We start from the raw sequence: 20,187 nt of genomic DNA, 5'->3' as shown, positions 1-20,187 counted from the left end.
AGCCCCACTAAGTCCCCTGGTCAAAGTCCCTGTTCCTGTATAAACCTTCTCCCATGTCATTTCACCTGTCTAGGAACCAGAGATCCTAAGTCACACTTAGCTCCTCTGAGAAGTAACAAGAAATGTCTTCCAGAGCTGCTCATGCTGCCTGCATCCGAGAAGCACAGCTCCATGTCCTTGGTGGCCTCGGAGTTGAGGGGTGCTGATCATCCCAAGCGACCCTGGGATGCAGTGGTGATGCCTCAGGCACTCACTAAAACGTGGGAGAGTTGCCTTCATCTTTCATTAACAACAATACCAATAAGATCAGTTATTGACATTATTTTAATACTAAAACCCTACACAAAACAACCTTGGCTGTTCACTTTTCCTCATTTATCTCTGAGGTTTTGAGCACTCTGGATTCCTGGAGTTCACCGTGTCCACCTTCACAGGGGAAGGCCCCTCTGCACTGCTGGTCACTATAGAGAGGGAAGCACAGGGGAAGCTCTGACCCGTCTCTTTGCAGGGGCCATCAGACCACCGCAGCTGTCCCTGTGCAGCCGGCTCACTGAGGCGGCAGAAGGCAACAATGCTGTATTCCCTTCCTTCCAGAAAACTGCTCTCCAGGAGTTAGCCAGCAACGCCCCAACAAAGCAAATATGAGAAAATCAGAACGTTTTGGGGTAGAATGTGAAAATATTTCATAAACTTTCAGTTTTTACTTGTTTGCCCTGCATGTGAAGCATCAAGTCTTGATTCTCAGAAATGTAAACCTCAACAAAAGAAAAGATGGCTCTCTGATTCTGGCAAGACGCGGCAGAGCACAGCCCATCTGCAGACACACTCTGACCCCTGAGGCTCCAGACAGACAGCTTACCTGTGGCCAGCGCACAGGCGGCCAATCCCAAGTCTCTTCCTGGCTGCACGTGGGAAGTCATCAGCTCAGAGACTTGGGCGATTATTTCCTAGTGTGATGTAAGCTGCTAAAGCCCAAGCCAGCCTCCTTGCCCAGCACATTCCAGCCTGCGATGACTTCACCCCTTGCCCTGATTAGGATGCATGCCGCGTGCTGCTTAATACAATCTGCCACCAAATGCCAAGTGCTTCAGAACTAAATTGGGAAATATGTCCAGATACATAGAATGATGCTAAGAGCACTAAGTGGGGCTCCAGCTCCCTTTATGAGGCACAAGGCTCCTCGACAGCCTGATGTTCCACCCGCGGCAGCTCTGCCTCTAGCCGTCCACCCAGAGAACACAATTCAGACCGCAAAGAGCTGTTACAAATGGTCACAGAAACGAAAGCACCGCTGATGAATTCACAACTATGAGACTCGAAAACAAATTTTGGAAGACTGCTTGAACATCAAGGGCCATGTTAAGAGCTGCACTGACTGCACTGCAGTATGAAGTGAGGTGGTCAAACATTTTTCTTTTGTTTCTTCTACTGCCACCTGCCACTCAATAATGGCTACCTCTAAGACATTTACCAATAAAAGCTGATAACCCAAGAATGGGTGTCAAGAATTCAGAATTCTTTTCTACTGCAAGTTAAGAAGTTCTGAGAAGCCCCTCTTGACGGGAAACCCCATTTTCGCCCCATCACTCGTGCCCCATGGCAACAAGCATGGCCCTTGGAGAGAGCATACAAGCCTTGGTCACTCAGCACCAATCACCTAACCTAGAGTCACATGTCTATTCGTCACTGATGAAGAAGAGACAGCTGCTAGACAACTGCCCGACAGAACCGTGGACCCTTAAAGGAGTAATCAGCAGTGGGGAGGCACACACCAGGGCATGTCACCACCCTTTGCACCATGACACTGGCCTAAGAGGGCTGCCAGCCCTGCCACAGGATGCTAGTAAAGCCATGTGGCCCGTGTATTCGCCTTCCAATAAACAGATACAAATATGAACTGAGCAGAAAAGTCGGACTTCCCTGTTGCACAAAAAGCCTACAGAGAGGCGGGACATCCAGGAGGCCAGTGGGTGGGATGCTGTCCCCCCCTCTAGAACATTCTCAGTGTTGGCAACACTGTTAATGTCATGAAGGAGCACATTGCTTTACCCAGCAGGTCTTTGATGAGGAGCACACTCTACAAACACTAGTGCTGATGCACACTCACACAGTGGCAGGCTGATGGGTGAGGCCGTCTATCAGGTACAATGCTAGAAAGTTCCAAACCCAGACAAATCAGCACCGGGGAGCTCCAAAATGTGTCTTACAACATCACCTCAACAGGCTTTACCGTGGGAAAAAGCAAGGTGCAACACAGAGTTCTACCATTTAGGCTTTTTTGTTTTTCTGAGACAGGGCCTCTCTATGGAACCTTGACCGGCCTGAACTCGCTATGCAGATCAGGCTAGCCTTGAAGGCAGAGATCTGCTTGCCTCTGTCTCCAGAGTGCTGGGACTAAAGGCAAGTGCCACTGTCTGGTTCCACTTACACTTTAAAGATGGAGGTGTGGTGCTTTGCTTGTAAGCACACGGCCCATCTCACAAGGATGCGCAAGAAATGAGCACCATCAATCTGGCTCCAAAACCAAGTGATGGGCAGCAGCTTGAGAGCTCCAGGAGGAACCTCCCACCCTGTGCTCCCCACATCTGGACTCCTGGATCAGGAGAAATCTGTGTCTAGTCACAATAAAAGTACTTCAAAAAGAGTTTAGGAGCTGGAGCAGTGGCTCAGAGGTTCCAAGGACTGGCTGCTCCTGCTAAGGACCTGGGTTCAGTTCCCAGAGCCCCCATGGTCGGTCACAACCACCTGTGTCTCCAGTCCCAAGGGTTCAATGCCTCTTTCTGAAGGCTCTACATGCTCACAGTGCAGAAATACACATGCAGGCAAAAGATCCATACACATAAAAAAATGTTTTAAAATCTGACTTCTAAAGTAAAGGCAAAATATAGACTTTTTCTTTGACTTCATGTAGCCAAAGAAAATGCTGGTAAATCCTGTGTGGCCACCAGTCCTGACCTCCAGATCAAGGCTGGGAACAACTGTCCCTTGGAGTCTGCATGTGGAGATCACTAACTCTCCACAGCTTTCCAGCTTGCAGGACAGAGGAAAGCCCGGCTCTGAAACTCAGGTAGATAAGCTCTGTAAATGGCGTATTGACAGAGTTCAGTCACTTGACAGGGCCAGTGTGGAGAAGTCTGTGTGTGATGCCGTTCAGTACTGCCATGCCAGAAACACACTGATGTGGTGAGTGTCCATGATGCCCATATGACCTGGCTTGCTGAGTGAACGGAAGAAGGACGCCGAAACGCTCTTACTCAATGCTCATACAGTGGTGGTGCCTATAACACACCAGCGTGGTCAGCATGTGGCACAAGGATATTGTCCAGTGACCAGAAATAGCACTCTCAGACATTCCTACAGGCTATGGCGAGTCACGCTCTCAACTAATCTCATCTCAGCGTTTGGACTTGAGTGTGCTTTTAGCACAGCTGATCAACAGTGCACTGCAGTTAAGCTCCAGCCCTGTATCAGGTACAGACCAAACTCTCTGTTCTCAGAAAACCTTCATCTGAGTCCTAGCGATGGAGGCCAGAGGCACAGACGGAAGTCTCCCGCGTGCATAGCTCCAGGCAAGCCTGCTGCTAGGCGGCTCACAGCACTGCCAAGCTGAATGCATGTGGCCAAGTCACAGTGTTCACAAGCAAAGAGCCACTGAACCTCCATTACACAGCTTAGCCGACACGGACTGGAAACTATGATTGACATGCAGTTGTTCTGAGAAAGCAGAAGAGACAGTGGAGACAAGAAGATGCTCTGAAACTAAAGACAGAACCGAAAAATGGCCTTAGCAACACTTTTATAGTCAGCACACCTCTGTGCCTCACTTTAAAAGAGCAATAAAAGAATAGTAATGAGATTGTTTTAAAAGCAACAAAACTAGTAATAAGTTATTTGAGGGGCAAGGCATTTCTAAGCATAAATTTAAAAAAAAATCTCTTATTCTGCTGATAATTGCAATCAATGCTTTCATTGGGTTGGAAGTTTAAGAGGAATTAAAAAAATTCCGTGACTAGAGGAAATGTACACATCCGGTAAATTAAGGAGCGGGTTTATGAGATTACTACAGCATAAGAGCAGAGAGGAGCACAGCTCAGTGGGAGAGCCCTGCTATTAGCAAGTGAAGTGAAGAGAGAGTGGGACAGAGATTAAAATACCACGATTTCAAACAGACAGTATTAACGTCACCATCACCTGACTTCACTGCGGACACTCACAAACGAGGAAACAAAACTGTGAAGGCAAAACAGACAGAAAATGAGCAGTCAAGACCTTCCTCCAGGAGTCCATGCAGTGAAGAAGGAGCACCACCAAGGCCTGGCACCTCCTCCTATCCCTTCCCGGGAAGTCACTCTGGCATCCTTGGGTCTGCACCAGCGCAGGGCACTGCCCTCCTGAGAGGCTCTGCTGCCTTGACCAGTCTTCTTGTGTGGGTAACTGGAGCACAGCTCAAACATATGTGGAATCCAGTGTGAGCAGCAGCTAAGAGGACACACGCCACCAGGGCTAATGGAGCAACACTGATGTGAACTAAGTCCACACTGCTTCCATGGAGCCGACGGCACAGCCCAGGGGTGGAGCCCACGTATCCAAAGTGCTCTCTGATCTCAAGGAGCCCATGGCATGCATGTGGTGCACAAAAATACATGTAGACAAATGACTTGCACACATAAAATATAAAATATTAATCTAAAAAATTTTAAAGAGGGGCAAAGGAAGACTGAACAACTTGCCTGAAGTCACACAGGGTCAAAGGGACAGGCAGGACCGGGCAGTGTATGTGCAGAGCCTGACTCTCCAATTCACACTACTGCTGTGTAGGAAAGGAACGCTTTCATTAGGAGAAGGAGGCTTTGGTTCAGGTATTCCTTTCCAGAAGACCTCAACTGCCAGTGGCGTCAAAAGCAGGTAAACTGGAAGGAACCTAAAGCCAAACAAAATTTCAGCCATCTCCCTTATCCCAGTGAAAGGAGTGAGGTCTATAAATCAGCTTTAGGACTGAGGACTTGGCTTGCAATCAGGACGGTAAGCACGTCAGTGACAAAAACACAGGCATCAGCCGACGGTTAACGGAAAGGCTGTCTCCGTGCCCTGTCACACATATCAGCAGGCGCTCGCATGCACTGCTGGTGACAACAGAGACTATGATGGAAACTTTTCATTTTAGTTCCTAATCTTATTAAGAGAGAGGGAGAGGGAGAGGGAGAGGGAGAGAGAGAGAGAGAGAGAGAGAGAGAGAGAGAGAGAGAGAGTGTGTGTGTGTGTGTGTGCGTGTGTGCGTGTGTGGTGGCACATGTGGGGCACAGTGGATAGTCATCAGGCTTGTGTCAAGGTGTGTTTTCCTGCTGAACTGTCTTACTGGCTCTGCCTTAGAGAGCAATGGCCACCTGCACCTTGACTGCACAAGGATCTCTGTAAGCTGCATGCAGTATGTGGTGTAGCACTGCCTGAGCAGCCCAGTCAGTGAGCGTGGCTCACATACACGTCCAGCAGCGAGAGCACTGGCTACATGGCCGATGAGCTCCAAGTACAAGCTGGAATTCTAGGGTGGGGAGTTGGGCCATGAGGTATGAAACACTGCTGAGTAAAACGCTAGGCATAGAACAGGACATGTCATGATCCTGTATCTGCAAAGATCTGCGTGTGGTCTACAGACACATCTATGCATATGTTAGACTCTTCTACATGGACACACAGAAGTCACTCATTGCCTTTGTGTGCAGTGGAGGAAAAAACGTGCCATCTCACGTTCTGTTTAATTGCTTGGATTGTTCTGCCACCCTAATACACGGCCCTAGCCTAGCTGAAAACAACAACGGGGCTACTCCCAGGACTCAGGATGAGACAAGGCAGGAGGCTACATAGTGTGTTCAAGGCCAGCCTCGGATATGGGAGACCCTGTTTCAAACAACCAAACCAAACCAAAACAGAAAGAGCTTAGTACTTTTTCAGCTGCCTTTAAGAAAAATTAAATGCATGCTCTTTCTTGCTAATGGACAAGCCCCTGTTTTCGTACCTTATTTCCTTCGTACACCCATCCCAGACTCTTCACTCCAAAGGCAACCTGGCTGGCTGAGACATCCAGACATGTGGCAGGCTGGCCGTAGACATAATGGAGGGTTCTGGCTGAGTCCTCAGCTTTCAGCAGGTACACCAGGTCCCCAGCAGTGGCTATTGCCACAGGGTACCTCCCAGTGTCTGGAACTATTTCAAGATAGTCAACCTGCGGAAAGAGGCGTTGTTTAGTCACTCAAAATCATCTTGGCTTGGTCAAGAAGGAATTCACCCTGGACATAGGCACAGCTTGTAGGAACAGTTGGGCAGAGGGACCATTTACAGGGGACCCATGTGGCTTCTGCTGAGATGAAAAGATGCCAGTAACAGCAAAAACACGATGCATACTCTGAGAAGGGAAGCCACAAAGCCAAAGTCCACAGAGATATAATTTTTCATTGGAGGTGAACAGGAGACATAACCCAGTCCAACTCCTACTCAGGAAAAATAGGCAATGCTTCCCAGAGTGCCAAGCTCACTGTGACCCAGGGGGCCCCCTCTGTCAGTGCTTATGGACACCCACACAGCAAAAACCATACAACCACGGGAGAACACGATCCAAATGGGATCCCTGTGGGTGAGCTGGGGCTGGAGGACCAGGGAAGAGGCTTCTCAGTGGCTACTCCCTGAAGCTCCGGCAGACGGGAAGAGCCACAGCACTTGCCTTAGGCTTGGTATGTCTTACAACAATGGCTGTCTTCAAGCAGGGAGACAGGCAATTTCACGATGTTAGCCTTACTGGGTCTTTTAAATCCTGAACACGGAAGCATTAGAGCTATCCTTATTTGTCTTGTTTTACTGGAAACTTAAAAACTCCCCAGTTCCAAATGTCCAAAAACATTTAGACAGATATGTGTAAGTACCACAAATGTAACACCAGAAGATGCAAACGTGTTATCAGCTCTCTCCTATCTGCCTGTCAGGCAATGACCCCTGTGCCATGTGACCACCTGAGGGTAGAGACCAGCAAAGACTAACTGCACTGCTGTCAGCATTTTCTCTGACTGCACGGGGGAAGAGGACACTCGAGGAATAACCCGCTTCTCCCCAGAGCAGTCTACATCACACTGCACCTGTTTAGTGATCTCAGAGAGCGTGGATGTGGAAGGTGAGCCGCTATGGAATTATGAAAAGCATGCTATAAGGACAGCATCGCCTTGACAATACGCCAGAGGGCTCAAAAGCAGGTCTGCAGACTGCCCTGGGGAACTGAGCACGAGCAAGCGTCCAGTACCTCTGCTAATCCTGGGCCCAAACCGTGCTGAGCAGCCCAACATCTTGGGCTGCAGATCCATTACAAAGGCCAGTTGCTCCAAGCTAAAACTGCAGCCCCGGGAACACTGCCACTGTTATTCAGGGAGCACAGCTAGGGAACAAAGATGGTCCAGCTCCACGGACCAGGGTGCCTGATCCAGGGATGCATAGCACATACTGTGGCAACTTGGCACCCAGGCTGGAAAATAATGCTGAGAGTTGGCACTGCTCAGGAGACTGCTCACTCCTGTCTCTACAAAGATGCATTTCTTACTTTCCTAAAATCATCTTTTGGTTCCCCATTTAACTTCAGCTTCTAGCTGCATTTCTAGCAGGCTAAGAGGCTCAGACTGGCAGTGGCCAGCATTCGCTGGGAGGTGTAAACGGCATCAAAAGCTTCCAGTTGGCCTCAGGATGGCACCTGGTTGCCACGGCAGGATTTACACTTCATGAGGGGTGCTCAGCCTGCACAACTGTGCTGGTCCACATCTCTCTCCACAGCCCTGGGATGCGCTGAGAGCTTCAGGTCCTGTTAGAGGAACAGGTCCTGTAAGAGCCACAGAGCTGATCTGCAGCAGCAAGCTTAGGGAGGTGAAGCAGTGACACCAGGTGCTTGCTATTCAAATCTAAGGTCCCCACAGGGAAAGGCGGAGGGGAGCCAGTTCCAAGTTGCCATCTATCCTTGCTCGAGGCTAGTTCTTTTACTCCCCTGGTTAATGCCAAAATGAGTGTGTTTAAATTAAAGCCAAGTTCGGCACAGACAGATGAACACTGCCTTATCACCAAACCGTCTCTGCTTGGTGAACACGACTGGTGACAACTGAACTTGTCAGAGCCCTGTGCAAAGCCCCGAGCTGGCTCAGCTTCATATGGCATCCTGGAGCCCTGCTCCCAATCGACACTGGCTACCACAGATGTCCTCAAAAGCTACTTATGCTCAATTCTAGGTGAGACAACAGTGTGGCACGAATGCTTCCTTCCATACAGACCACAACGTACCACTGCTGTTCCTTTAGGCATTGGGCCAGAAATGGAGTTTGAGCTCCCAGGGCAAGTCTGCCAAGCTGGTGGGAAGGAAGCTGGGACCATGGGTAAGAAAAAAACCTCTGGCCCTGAAGCCAGCTCATGTTTGCCTGTGGTGCTGTGTGTTTTGTTTTAGAAGCTGGCAGTAGAGAGATGGCTCAGCAGTTAAGAACATGTCCTGCTTCTTGCAAATGGCCTACACCAGACACCCATCTCACAACCCCCTCTCCGGGGGTCCAACACCTCTGACCTCTTATTGAGCACATCCCCAAACACATTTAACAAAGGAAGCAGGGCCTCAGGCGCCTGAGCAAAGGTTCTACCACTAATCTACAGCCCCTGTCAGCACTTGGATTGTGTCACAACTTCCGAGCTTGGAAACCAGGGGGCAAGTCAATTCACCAGTCTGAGGGGCTCTTGACTTTTGGGGGAAGGAAGGACATTGTATCACCCATCTCAGTGGGCTGCTGGGAGTTTGATGGCCCCAGGCACCACTCTCTGTTTATATCAGACCCAGAGATTCTAAGAATACAAACTAACAAGCATACAAAGGGCTCACCAGTTTCTGAACTTCAAATTCTGCAGCTATGCGCCAGTGTCCCTCCGAGTTAGGGCATAGCATCACGACGTCAAAGGCAGACGCTGTGGCCACAGTGTTCTTTTCCCGGCTCAGGGCAAGGGCCTGTATTCTTGCATCATGCTCAAAGCGATGGATGGGGAACTTGCCAGTCCGTAGGTCCCAGATATTAAGAATCCCTAGGAAGGAGCAATGCAGAGAGCAGCGGTAAACCCAGAGCACACAGGCACAGGATAATCACGCGGTCCTTCTCAAATTTACTACGTGAGGATGACGTGTATACTTCCTTATTTGAATGCTCCACTGCTTCCTGGTGCAAGGACTTGGAGGTGTCACTCCGTGCCACGAGCCTCTGAAGGCAGCAGTGCCCGCATAGGCCACTGGGCAGCCGCGTGTGCGGGCAGTACGGAAGACCCTCCACAAACAATGTGCATGATTTCCTTTATGGCTCATTTATAAAGCCAGCCCTGGTCCTGCCTCTCCTGCTGCTGAACAGTGACACCGGCTCCTCTCAGCCTCTGTCTTCTCTTTCTTCTTCACTTCATTTCTAAACTCAAAGTGCCTGAATTTTCTACAATACCATCTGCACACAGACACAGGCTTAGGTGCTGCAAGACTTCGTAATGTCCCGGAGCAGCAACAGGGACAGCCTTCACACAAACTGTATGCATGCTCCTAAGAACTGTGGCCAAATGGAAGGCAGGCAGGTCACCAAAGGCTCCATGGCAGGGTCCCCTGGCATGTATTTTGGTAAAGTTCTATTTTGCCTCAAAAGGAGGCAATGTGCTACAGAAGATGCACAATGTGGGTGCCTACGCACTGACTAGGAGCTAGCACCTCCCCTCCAAGAGGCCTCATCTTGAAATGGCCTCTCCCAAGCTTTACGCAGTGAGAACTGCTGTGCAGAGCCCTTGAGTGCTTAGCATCTCATGCCTCTTCTCACTGTGTGCTCCCCATTGTGGGAAGAACAGAGACACGCACAGACAGGACAGGGGAAGCCCTAAGTAGCTGGGTAACCACTTCCTGACTGCTCTCTCAGTGACAGTGCTGAGCTGGGCTTGCTGAGAACTGACACACCACCAAAGTCCCCCTATGTTCTGCCTGGAATAGAAGCTATTTAACACAGTGCACCCTGGGTATACCTGAAGTGTATCTACGGACACGGCTTTCACTATTAGGCAAGGGCTGATTTGGCTAGTGTCCTTTTCTCAAACAGAGTTGATGCAGTAAATACTAAGCGCAGAGCTGAGCTCCAGGCTGCCTCCTCTGTCACAATAGCACTTTCTCGAGCACCCAGCCTGCTGTCACCATTAACATCCCCTCTTCTCCAGTTACACTTGCAGGTGTACAACAGGCCGGCCACGCCTTGCTGATGGCACTGGTGTAGTAAGCACCAGCTCTGGAGCCATGTGGCGCTCTTAGGGTTTCTTAAGTTAATTGTCCCTCTCGGTCCCTGGTTAGCGCCTCTGTTCTCAAGTCCACTGACCCAGCTCTCTGGCTTTGTTTAATTCTTATTAAAACACCTGTTTGCTTTGTGTTTTTATTATTTATTAAGGGTTTTTAAAACAAGATTTATTTATTCATTCATTCATTTATTTTATGTATATGAGTGCTTTATGTGCAAGTAGACCTGCAGACCAGAAGAGGGCAGCAGATTCCATTATAGACAGTTGTGAGCTACCATGTGGATGCTAGGAATTGAACTTTGGACCTCTGGAATAGCAGACTATGCTCTTAACCACTGAGCCACTTCTGTTTCCAGCCCTCAGTGTCTGAGATAGCCCTTGTGTTTTTATTTTTAAAGTGGAGTTCTTGGAGCCAGGCCTGGTGACACACATCTGTAACTGCAGCAACTGGGAGGCTGAGGGAGCAGACTGACAGTGTCAGCATCACAGCAAGTCCACGGTGAGCAATAATTTCCCTCTAAATACATAATACATACAGTGAATTTCTTGTAGCTATCATTTATTTGGTCTTGTTTTTTTAAAACGTAAGTTAAGACTACTTACATTTTGAAATCTATTTTACTTTTAGTCATGTGTGTCTCCGTATGTGAGTACCACATGAGTTCAGGTGCCCATGAGGCCATAGGCCTTGGATATCCTGAGCAGTAGTTATAGGTGTGGGTGTGGGAATCAAAGTCTGCAAGAGAAGCAAATAGTCTTAGCCACTGGGCCATCTCCTAGCCACACTGGTTAGGTACTTTTCCATTGTTCTCTGGACCTTGTTCTTGACTATGTGCTTACTCTATCACAACTCCTCTGCTGGCTTACTGGCCAAAGTTCTCCTTGCAATTATTGAACAGCCTCTTTAGGACCTTAAGATCCATGCTCAGCTCACCATGGCTTAACTTCAAGTGACAAGATTTTCACCAAGTCCAAGGACTTCAGAGCCACATGGCCATTTCCCCTTCCCGATCTCTGTACTACTGCCATCACCCTTGCTTTTGCAGAGTGGGTGAGCCAGTATCTCTCAGAGTGCTGGAAGTAAGAAGGAGAGTCACTTGTGTCTCCCATGTAGTCACTACGTTTACTGACATCACCTTCTGCAGCAGCAGAAACCCAGAAGCTTTGGTCAGAACACAGGGTAGCAGCTGGGCAGCTGTAACAGAGCATCTGCTCAGCCTTTACAAGTCCCACGCCTGCTTCCCAGTGCCTGAATCACTAAGACAGACACCACACTGAACAGTTTATCAGTGAACACAGCTCCATCACTGTATTTTTCAACCTGAGGAGTGAACACCTCCATTACAAGAACGTCCCATGCTACAGCAGGAGGTTATCATCCAGAAGAAAAAGCAGCCGGTAAAGTCACACATGGAGCAGGTGCTCGCTGAGCCCTGTGCTATACTAAGGAACCATGTCAGTTACTGGTACCCACACTTAGGATGGTATAAAACAGAAAGCTCCTATTGCACAGAGCGGGATTCTGATGACATGGACAAAGCATCTCACTGGTAGGCCTATGAAGATCAACCTGTCAACTTGATACAGCCTAGAGTCACCTGAGGAGTGAGTTCAGGAACTGCAGAGAAGGCATGATGGGGTTCGGGTGGGGCTGATTTGATTGTTAATTGATATAGGAAGCCCCACTGCAGGCAGCACCATTCCCTGGCAGGTGGTTCTGGGCTATGTATGCTGAACTAGCAAGCATCCTCCTCCACGGTTTCTGCCTCAGCTCCTGCCTTGCCCATCCTCAGTGATGGACTGGGACTGGGAAGGGTAACCCAAATAAGCTGTTTCCTCTCCCCTAAATTGTTTCTGGTCAGAATTTTATCCCAGCAACAGAAAGGAAGTCATAAGGTTTGTTCAGCTCCCACCCCCCACCCCCACTCGCCCTCAGCCCCAGGCAGGGAGCAGATGACCTTCCCAGGCACTAAGCTGAGCTAGTCTATATTCACCACGTGTTTATTAAGGGAGATACAGCAACAATGGTCAGAACCAAAGCAACCCAATTCTCAACCAAGGACAATAGTTAAAAATCTGATGTGTATTTGTTTAAATGAGCACACTGTTGCCCCAACAACAAGGTGGACTCGGCTTCCGGCATCAGGTGACATATAAAATGCAAGCTGTGTGCTAGGTTTCTGCACACCCCAGTCAGCGGGTCTAGAGGGAGGGGTGCTATTAGCAGAGCCTGGCCAATGCGCACCTCCTGCTTCGGGAAGAAATATTCAGTTGTAAGAAAGAGACCCCAGTGGAGCTTCACAGAAGGGAAACTGATCAGACAGGCACAGGCTGTGTCACACAGGCCAAAGCAGCTGACAAGGGATTGGAACTAGCAACCCAGACAACACTGGGGACCAAGGCTACTTGTGTATGCCACAGACCTCAGCGCTAATCTCTACAACTGTTTCCTCCTGCCAGTCCCTACAAAGCAGCTTTCTCTAACGGAGCCAGCTCCATCCCACAAGGCCTTCTACCCCAAGCATACAACAAAATGGGAGCCTGGGGCCATGAGCAAGTCCCCAGCCCTGGTCTGATGAGCCAATGCCAAAACACAAACTCAAGTCCTCTGAGCCTGCCCACCCTCTATGTATTTGGAAGAGACTGTAGAGTGAGGAGGCACTGAAAAGGTGCCCGCCACATTCAGCTGCATCTCAGGCTTCGGTGAAACAAGAAAATTGCACAGCAAAACAAAAGCAAAGGCAAAGGCAAAGTGCCCCCCCCCCCCAGCAGCTGCTTGGCAACTTATGAGCCTGTCCCTATTTCCCGCAGCAGCCCAGAGCTTCAAGAGCTGGACTCCAGGCCGCACAGAATAACAAAGGCAGCAGGCGCCCTTCCCCAGAGCTAACCTGAACAGCTGCCGAGAAGATGCTGAACTCTGGGCAGTGCTGGACTACAACAAAACTGGCTTACTCAGCAGAAATTTGAAAGGCTGCAGACAAAGAAACATTGTCTTTCAAAGCCCATCTGAGAGAAGACAGTGAACGAAGGCCAAAGCCCCCCACCCCACCCCCAAGTAGGCAGGGGCGGGACCTGGCAGTGCCCTGGCTCCCTGCTCAGTGCCTGCACCTTGATGAGCAACAGCAGGGCTAGGGCACTCAGCACTTGCCTAGACCAGGAAGTCATCAGCAGTGACATGAGTGACGAGGGCCAGGCTTTGGAGGAGACATAAAGGCTGCTCAGCAGCTGTGGACGGGCACCCATGCCAGTCTGCAGCACGTCCCTCTACCTCCCAGAGGAGGCCAGCCAGAGTGTGGTAATGAAACTGCACATAGTAGAAATGGGATCGAAATGGGATCTAAATGAGTTTCGGCTGATTTATGTTAGCTTTTGTAAAGATTACTCGTATCTGGAAAGTGCTACCACTGTGCAACAGCAATGACAGTCCTTAAGAACTCCGCCTAATGGTGCTTGCACACAATATTTATATTCCTCGGCATGGGAACAAGGACCATAATGGATACCATTTTTGTTTTATTAGGGATGCATATTTAAATTAATCTGCTATTTGCCTAAACAATTAGCTGCTTCTGTTTGTGTGCACAAAGCCAAAACTGCAATTAGGCTTCCATCAAAAAAATAAGTCCCAACTAAAACTGTCCCGGCGGGGCCGTCAGAGCTCAGGGCAGAACTTCCCCAATTACTTCTCAGCACAATGGTAATTACGTTAATTGCTTGAAAGGTAAATAACCACTGAACTGGTTTTGGAAACACACACTGGCACTGGCCCTCCCCTCCGATCTGATCCATGGACCTGGGGTCTAAAAGAGGTTACAGTTTAGACAGTCACACGCAAGACCCTTCAACTACCCAGTCCGCTGTGGTCTCTGAAGCTTCCCTTCGGGACACGCCCTCTGTGAGCTCCAGCCTCTGGAGCTTACACGGTTAACACCTGAAGTGCAGTCCCAGCACCAGGACAGCTAAACAGGCAGGATCAATTAGCTGTGCTCAGAGAGGCGCAATGAGGCTGACTTCTCACACAGACAGCTGGCACGCTCCATTCCCACTATGGAAGTAAATGCTTTTCTACAATCAGTTAAGAAGGACATGGAGGGAATTCTACAACAAGGGAAAAACATTTTAGCAGAAATTCAAAATGCACCCCCAGCACTCAGTAAACATAAGTGTGTGCCCCTTCATTAGCTGCACACAGTACACTCACCTCAGGTTGCACACATGCATCAAGCCTGAGAGGATCAAAGTGTGCTCTCTGGGACACTGTCTCTGTCTCTCTGTCTCATCTTGCCCGTGTGTGAAGAGGTCTCTCACCGAGTCTGGAGCTCACGGCTTTGGCTAGGCTCCTGTGTTCCCTGGTGTAGGGTCACAGCATGTGGGAGCCCTACCCAGCAAGCACTTCACCCACAGAATCATCTCCCCAGAACAGGAGTTTATATCAGTGCAAGTAAGGGTCCTGAGGGCTGTATCAGGCAAGTCTTGAAGGAGAAAAAGGGTGGAATGAGGAGACTCTTCCCCTAAGGCCGCATGCCATTGCCTGCTGAAGGAAAACAATAAGCAGGAAATACTCTGGAAGGTGCACTTTAGACTGGATTCAGAACAGGCTTGAGGACCAAGGTTAGGGAGAGAAGAACAGAGGCTGAAGCTGGAAGGGCCAGGGTAGTAGAGGCTCAAGGAGGGAGGTGGGAGGGAGGCAGGAGGGTGGATTCCTGGCTCTCAAGCCCAAAGCTATCAGGAGACAACACCTGAATAAGACAGTGGGCTAAGGAGGAGAATAGCACACTGCTAACTGCCCAGTGTCTCAGTAAAAATTAGAGCTGAGCCCAAGAAAGAAGAGACGTACTGAGAAGCCAGCAAAACCGGAGGAGGCTGTACAAGGGAGACCCCCAAGGAGGCAGCTGAGGGCTTGGGAGCATCCAGGAGAGCTTCAGATGCTGGCTGGGACCCTGACTGGGGTGCTCACCACCACCTAAGACAAACCAGCACACGCTTCACGATTGCTGTCATTTACACTTTCATGCCGCAATTCTTTCCACATGTAATGCTATCTGAACAACAACCTGTTACACATTTATGATAATCTGACTAGTAATGAGACATTTTCAATCATAATCATTTTATAGTGGATTTTAATTAAATTAGAAACTCAAATTTTAAAAGGGTCATTGAACAGTTCACGTGCATTCAACTCTGACAGTCAAAAACTATCATTGCCACAAGCTCCCTGGAACAGAAAGAGCCACCCACTCAGCACAGGCCAAGCCAGGCCCCTCCAGTAAATGCTGGATCTTTTTTCTCCCTTCTTTAAAAGACTGTTTATTTCTAACAGGAAACATGCATTGTCCAAGTTAGCTCAACAGTCAACTTGGCACAGCCTAAGGTGACCAGAGAAGGGAGTCTCTGAGCTGGACAGTTGGCTCAGTGGTTAAGAGCGTTTGTTGCTCTTGTAGAGAACCCAGGTTCAATTCCCAGAACCCACAGGGCAGTTCACAACTGTCTGTAATTCCAACCCCAGAGCTCCAACTCTCTTCTGATCTTCTTGGGCACCAGCACAGATGGGGCACACATACATACATACATACATACATACATACATACATACATGCAAAACACACACAGAAGACAAAACTTTAAAAATTTAAAATAAGGGAGTCCCAATTGAAGGACTGCCAGATCAGAGTGGCCTTTGGGCATTTATGTTGGTGGGGAATGGCCTTTTTTCCCATGTATATAGGAGAGCCCAGGCCACTGTGGGTGGCACCACTCCCTGGGCTATTTAAGAAAGCTAGCTGGGCATGGCCTGTGTGTGAGCCAGCAAGCAGTATTGTCCATGGTCCCTGCTGCACTTGTTTGGCTGTGAGTTCCCTGGCTGGAGGTGATGCTGTGTGGGACAGCAAGCAGGCCTGTCTCCAGATTCTTGCTGGAGTCCCTGTCCTGACTTCCCTCCATAACAGACCATGCCTGAAGTGTAATCCCACTAAACGCCTTCCTCCCTTGATTTGCTTTTGGTCACGGCATGGCTATACACAACTCAGAACCCTGTAATGTCAGGTCACTATAGGTGTAACAGTGACACACATATGCTGACAGCTACTGAAGCAGAAGACACTGATGGGCTTATGATACCACTTCAACTTTATTTATTTGTTTGTTTGTTTGTTTTTTGAGACAGGGTTTCTCTGTGTAGCCTTGGCTGTCCTGGACTCACTTTGTAGACCAGACTGGCCTTGAACTCACAGAGATCTGCCTGCCTCTGCCTCCTCCTGAGTGCTGGGATTACACACCCGGCTTCACTTCAAGTTTTTGTGTTAAATTTTTCTTAAGAGGACTTTAAAATTGTGTGGGTGTTTTATATGCGTGTCTCTGCACTTATATGCTTGGTGCCTGCACTGTCAGATTCCCTGGAACTGGAGTTACAGGTAGATGTGAGCCACCACACAGGTGCTGAGAACTGTACCTGTGTCCTCTGGAAGAGCAACTAATGAATGCTCTTAATCACTAAGCCACTCCTCTCCACCCCTTGACATAAGGGCTTTAAAATAAATTTATATAAAGTTTCTAATCAAGTAAAAATGTAAGGCCAGGCATGGTGGTGCATGCCTATGATACCAGCGCTATCGTGGCTTGCTCTGTGATTGAACAACTCACTCATGTGACTCTGATGCACTACTGCACAAGACTTTAGTCGGCCTTGATTTTAGGCCCTGCTCTCCCAGGTTCACACCAACTAGAGCGCTAAACAGCATGCCTGAGTTTTTGCTTAGTGAGATCTTTAACAGATGAGGGTTTTGAGTCCTAACGAAGTCCCCTGGTTTCTTTTCTCATTTGGGAAGGTCTCCATGCAGCACTGCCATCACTCTGAGCAGCTTGTCAGCACTACCACGTGGGGTAGAGGGCTGTTGGGGGGTGAGGGGAAGGTAGGGGACAGTGCGTACTTCAGCACCATCCCCTGAAAAGGCGAGAGCCTCACTGCAGCAGCTTAGCGTCTCTGCAGCAGAGGCAAGGGGAAAGGGTGGACGAACACCAGCGTGGTCTCTGTGTGGACTTTGTGTGACCACTGGGGCACAGGTCCACTCTGCTGCAAGCATCACTGTCTTGGTCACTAAGGTTTTTAGTGTAAATCTTAGAGGTAAGTATATTCTTTAGGTTGTAGCTCTTTTTTGGCCCTGTGGTGTGGTACTTTTTTGTTCATTTTTCACAGTTTGCCTGGATTCTGCCTGAGATCCCTGTCAGTCAGGTGAGCAGGCTGTAGACACCGTAGCTCTCTGTGTGAGGCTTTCTTTAGTCCCCTCAGCGTATTCCACAAAGCTCCCAGCACAGAAATCTTACCATTTTGATGGATTAATCCTCAACTCCCTTACACTTTTCTTGGAAAAAAAATTTTTTTTTCATGTATTCTGGTGACATTTTCTCCTTCCCAATACTTCCCAGATCTCTCCTACCTTCCTCCTCCCCCTCATATTTTAATACAAAACCAGTTTCTAAGCTGAGTGTGGTGGCACACACCTTTAGTCCTAGCAATCAGGAGGTAGAGGCAGGCGGATCTCTGTGAATTCGAGGCTAGCCTACTCTACAAAGAGTGGCTAGGAAATCTAGGCCTGTTACACAAACAAACAAACAAACAAACAAACCAGTTTCTAATTATTTGCTGCTAACTTGAATACAAGTGATTTTTATGTACTCATATTAGACCCAGGAACACAGCTAAGTGTACTAAATGGATTTTATGCATACATTATGTACAGGTGTTTTCACGTCACGTCTTTCTGCTTTTAGTTCTCAGGGTCTTGCAGCACCCAGAGGCTGTCTGCATCAGCACTGCTGTGCACAACTAGGGATAGACTGGGTACAGCTTTCTCACAAATGCTCTTAAGCAAATACAAAAATTTCTTTTCTGTGTTAGCAAAAATTTATTTATTTGGCAACAACCAAAGTGAGTCCAGGACAGCCAAGGCTACACAGAGAAACCCTGTCTTGAAAAAATAAGAGAGAGAAAAAGAGGGGGTAGGGGAGGGAAGGAGAGAGATGCTGTTGAAAGAGCAAGAGCATCTTTGTGTCGCTGACCTGGGCAAGTTCTGCAGCTCTCAGCGCCGGCTCCTAAACTCCCGCACCCCACATACTAGTGTCCCTTGCCTTGTCCTGTGCTGTCTCTTGCCCGTACACTAGTATAAGTTTGGGCCGCATCTTTGCTCTTCTCTAAGAAGTGACAGTGTTGGAAACTCATACTTAACAGAGTGATTCAATTTCTAAGTTCCTTGTAACAGAAGCCCAGTGTGTAAAGTACTTGCCACATAAACGTGAGGGTATACATGTATGACACATATGTGTGTACACACAGAGACTTAAAACAAAATGGATTCTAATTCCAAACGTAAAATCTTGTGCAGAGGCCACAGTTTTCTTTTTAACTTGCTATTCTGAAACAATCTCAAAGTCCCAGCAGCGCTGCGTAAAGCCCTCTGCACTGTCTGCGAGCCCCGGCCACTGCCTAACCCATCAGGACTCACTCGGCTGTCCTCTCCACCAGGCTGCAGGACAGGACGTGCACAGCTCAGCACGCACCAGACCCTGGGTCTCATCCCCAGTACAGGAAGGAAAAAGCACCGATACACCCAGCAGAGCACCAACTGCCCTTTAGTCTAGTACGGCCCTGAGAGACTGTCCCAGCTCTCCACAATGCTGATAGCCCTGTGAGACGGGCAGCCATTTCATGAGATGACCCTCCATTTGGGTTTGCCCTTTGCTGCTTCCTGACTCTGTGGCCAGGCTCTGGCACGCCAGAGCTACAGTGTGCTGGTCTCGCTGTGCGCTCATGCACGTGGTGGAGATGTAAGTCTGGGCCAGCAGTGATGATACTCAACGTGGCCCCTCACTAAGACGACTTGGCCAAGCTGCCCCACAGCACATCGCTCTTCTCTCTTTTAATTAATCTTTCCTGAGGCTACTCTTTGAGACTAAAGGAAATTCTGGTCTCATCTCGTTCTTATCCACTAGTTTTAGCACAAACTATTTTTTCTTCTGATTTTGTATTAGTCACCAACAGTGACTTTTTACTCCTACCATGCTTTCTATATTTATGAGCTGACGCTCCAGCTGAAGGGATTTCCTCACATCCCCTTTTTAATCCTCTGCTCTTGTTCTAGAATGCTTGTGGATCCCTGTTTACTCAGTGGGCCATCATCTGCCACCGTCCTTGCTCATGCTGACACTCACACTGGCCAGATCTGACTGATGGAACACCAAAGGCTTCCTCCCGTGTTTTTTGCATGTGATGCCTTCATATACTCCTGACTTTGCCCTTCCCCTCCCAAGTTCCAAAGTCAGCCATTTCTCCTGCAGCTGGTTCCTGGTGGTGGAGCAGTAGCCTCCAGCACAGGGCTCAAGCTTGGCCACTGCTGCTGGGCTGCTGAGCCTGGCAGCCATGGCCACACACTGCTCTAGTTCCACCTTTGCTGCTCTCTTAAAAGCCTGACCAAATAGAGAGGCTTGGTTTCCGCTTGCAGCTTACAGTGTCCACCGTGAAGGGAGGCAAGGTACTCTGAGCTCCCTCCCTCCTCACTGAGAAAGCCAACATCAGAGACAGGCCAGCAGCGTGAGCAACAGCAAAGCCCAGATTGCTCATTTGCAGTTGTTTCAAGAACCATTTTCTATTTATCTTGAGTGATGTACTCAACAACATTCTGTGAGGGCAGGTGGCTATCCTGAGGGGCCAGCGAGCCTGCTGGTGAGAGGCTGAAGGCAGCAGTTCTCAGAACTCAAGAGGCAGGAAAGAAGTCAGATGGGCTTCTTTAAATGGTCTCCTGAACTGCTTTGCTACCACTCTCACAGGGTAAACCCTAGAAAGGAGACAGCAGCAGGTCCTGCGCACTGCCATCTGTGGGG

At 48.9% G+C, this 20,187-nt stretch overlaps 1 protein-coding gene across 1 annotated transcript in view; it reads right to left on the bottom strand.

Moving 5' to 3' along the window:
- FBXW8 (F-box and WD repeat domain containing 8) overlaps positions 1–20,187 on the bottom strand; it is an 88,486-nt gene that overhangs the window by 24,942 nt on the left and 43,357 nt on the right. Inside the window, exons 6-7 of the mRNA XM_084764823.1 lie at positions 8,888–9,084; positions 6,014–6,220 (exon numbers count right to left, since the gene is read on the bottom strand). Coding sequence (XP_084620949.1) covers positions 6,014–6,220; positions 8,888–9,084 — 404 coding nt within the window. The remainder of the gene's footprint in view (positions 1–6,013; positions 6,221–8,887; positions 9,085–20,187) is intronic.

The sequence above is a fragment of the Acomys minous genome (assembly GCF_964271855.1).
Source record: "Acomys minous genome assembly, chromosome: 16".
Classification (NCBI taxonomy): domain Eukaryota; kingdom Metazoa; phylum Chordata; class Mammalia; order Rodentia; family Muridae; genus Acomys; species Acomys minous.
The sequence above is the reverse complement of the archived record's forward strand: the minus strand, read 5'-3'. Positions and strand labels throughout refer to the sequence as shown.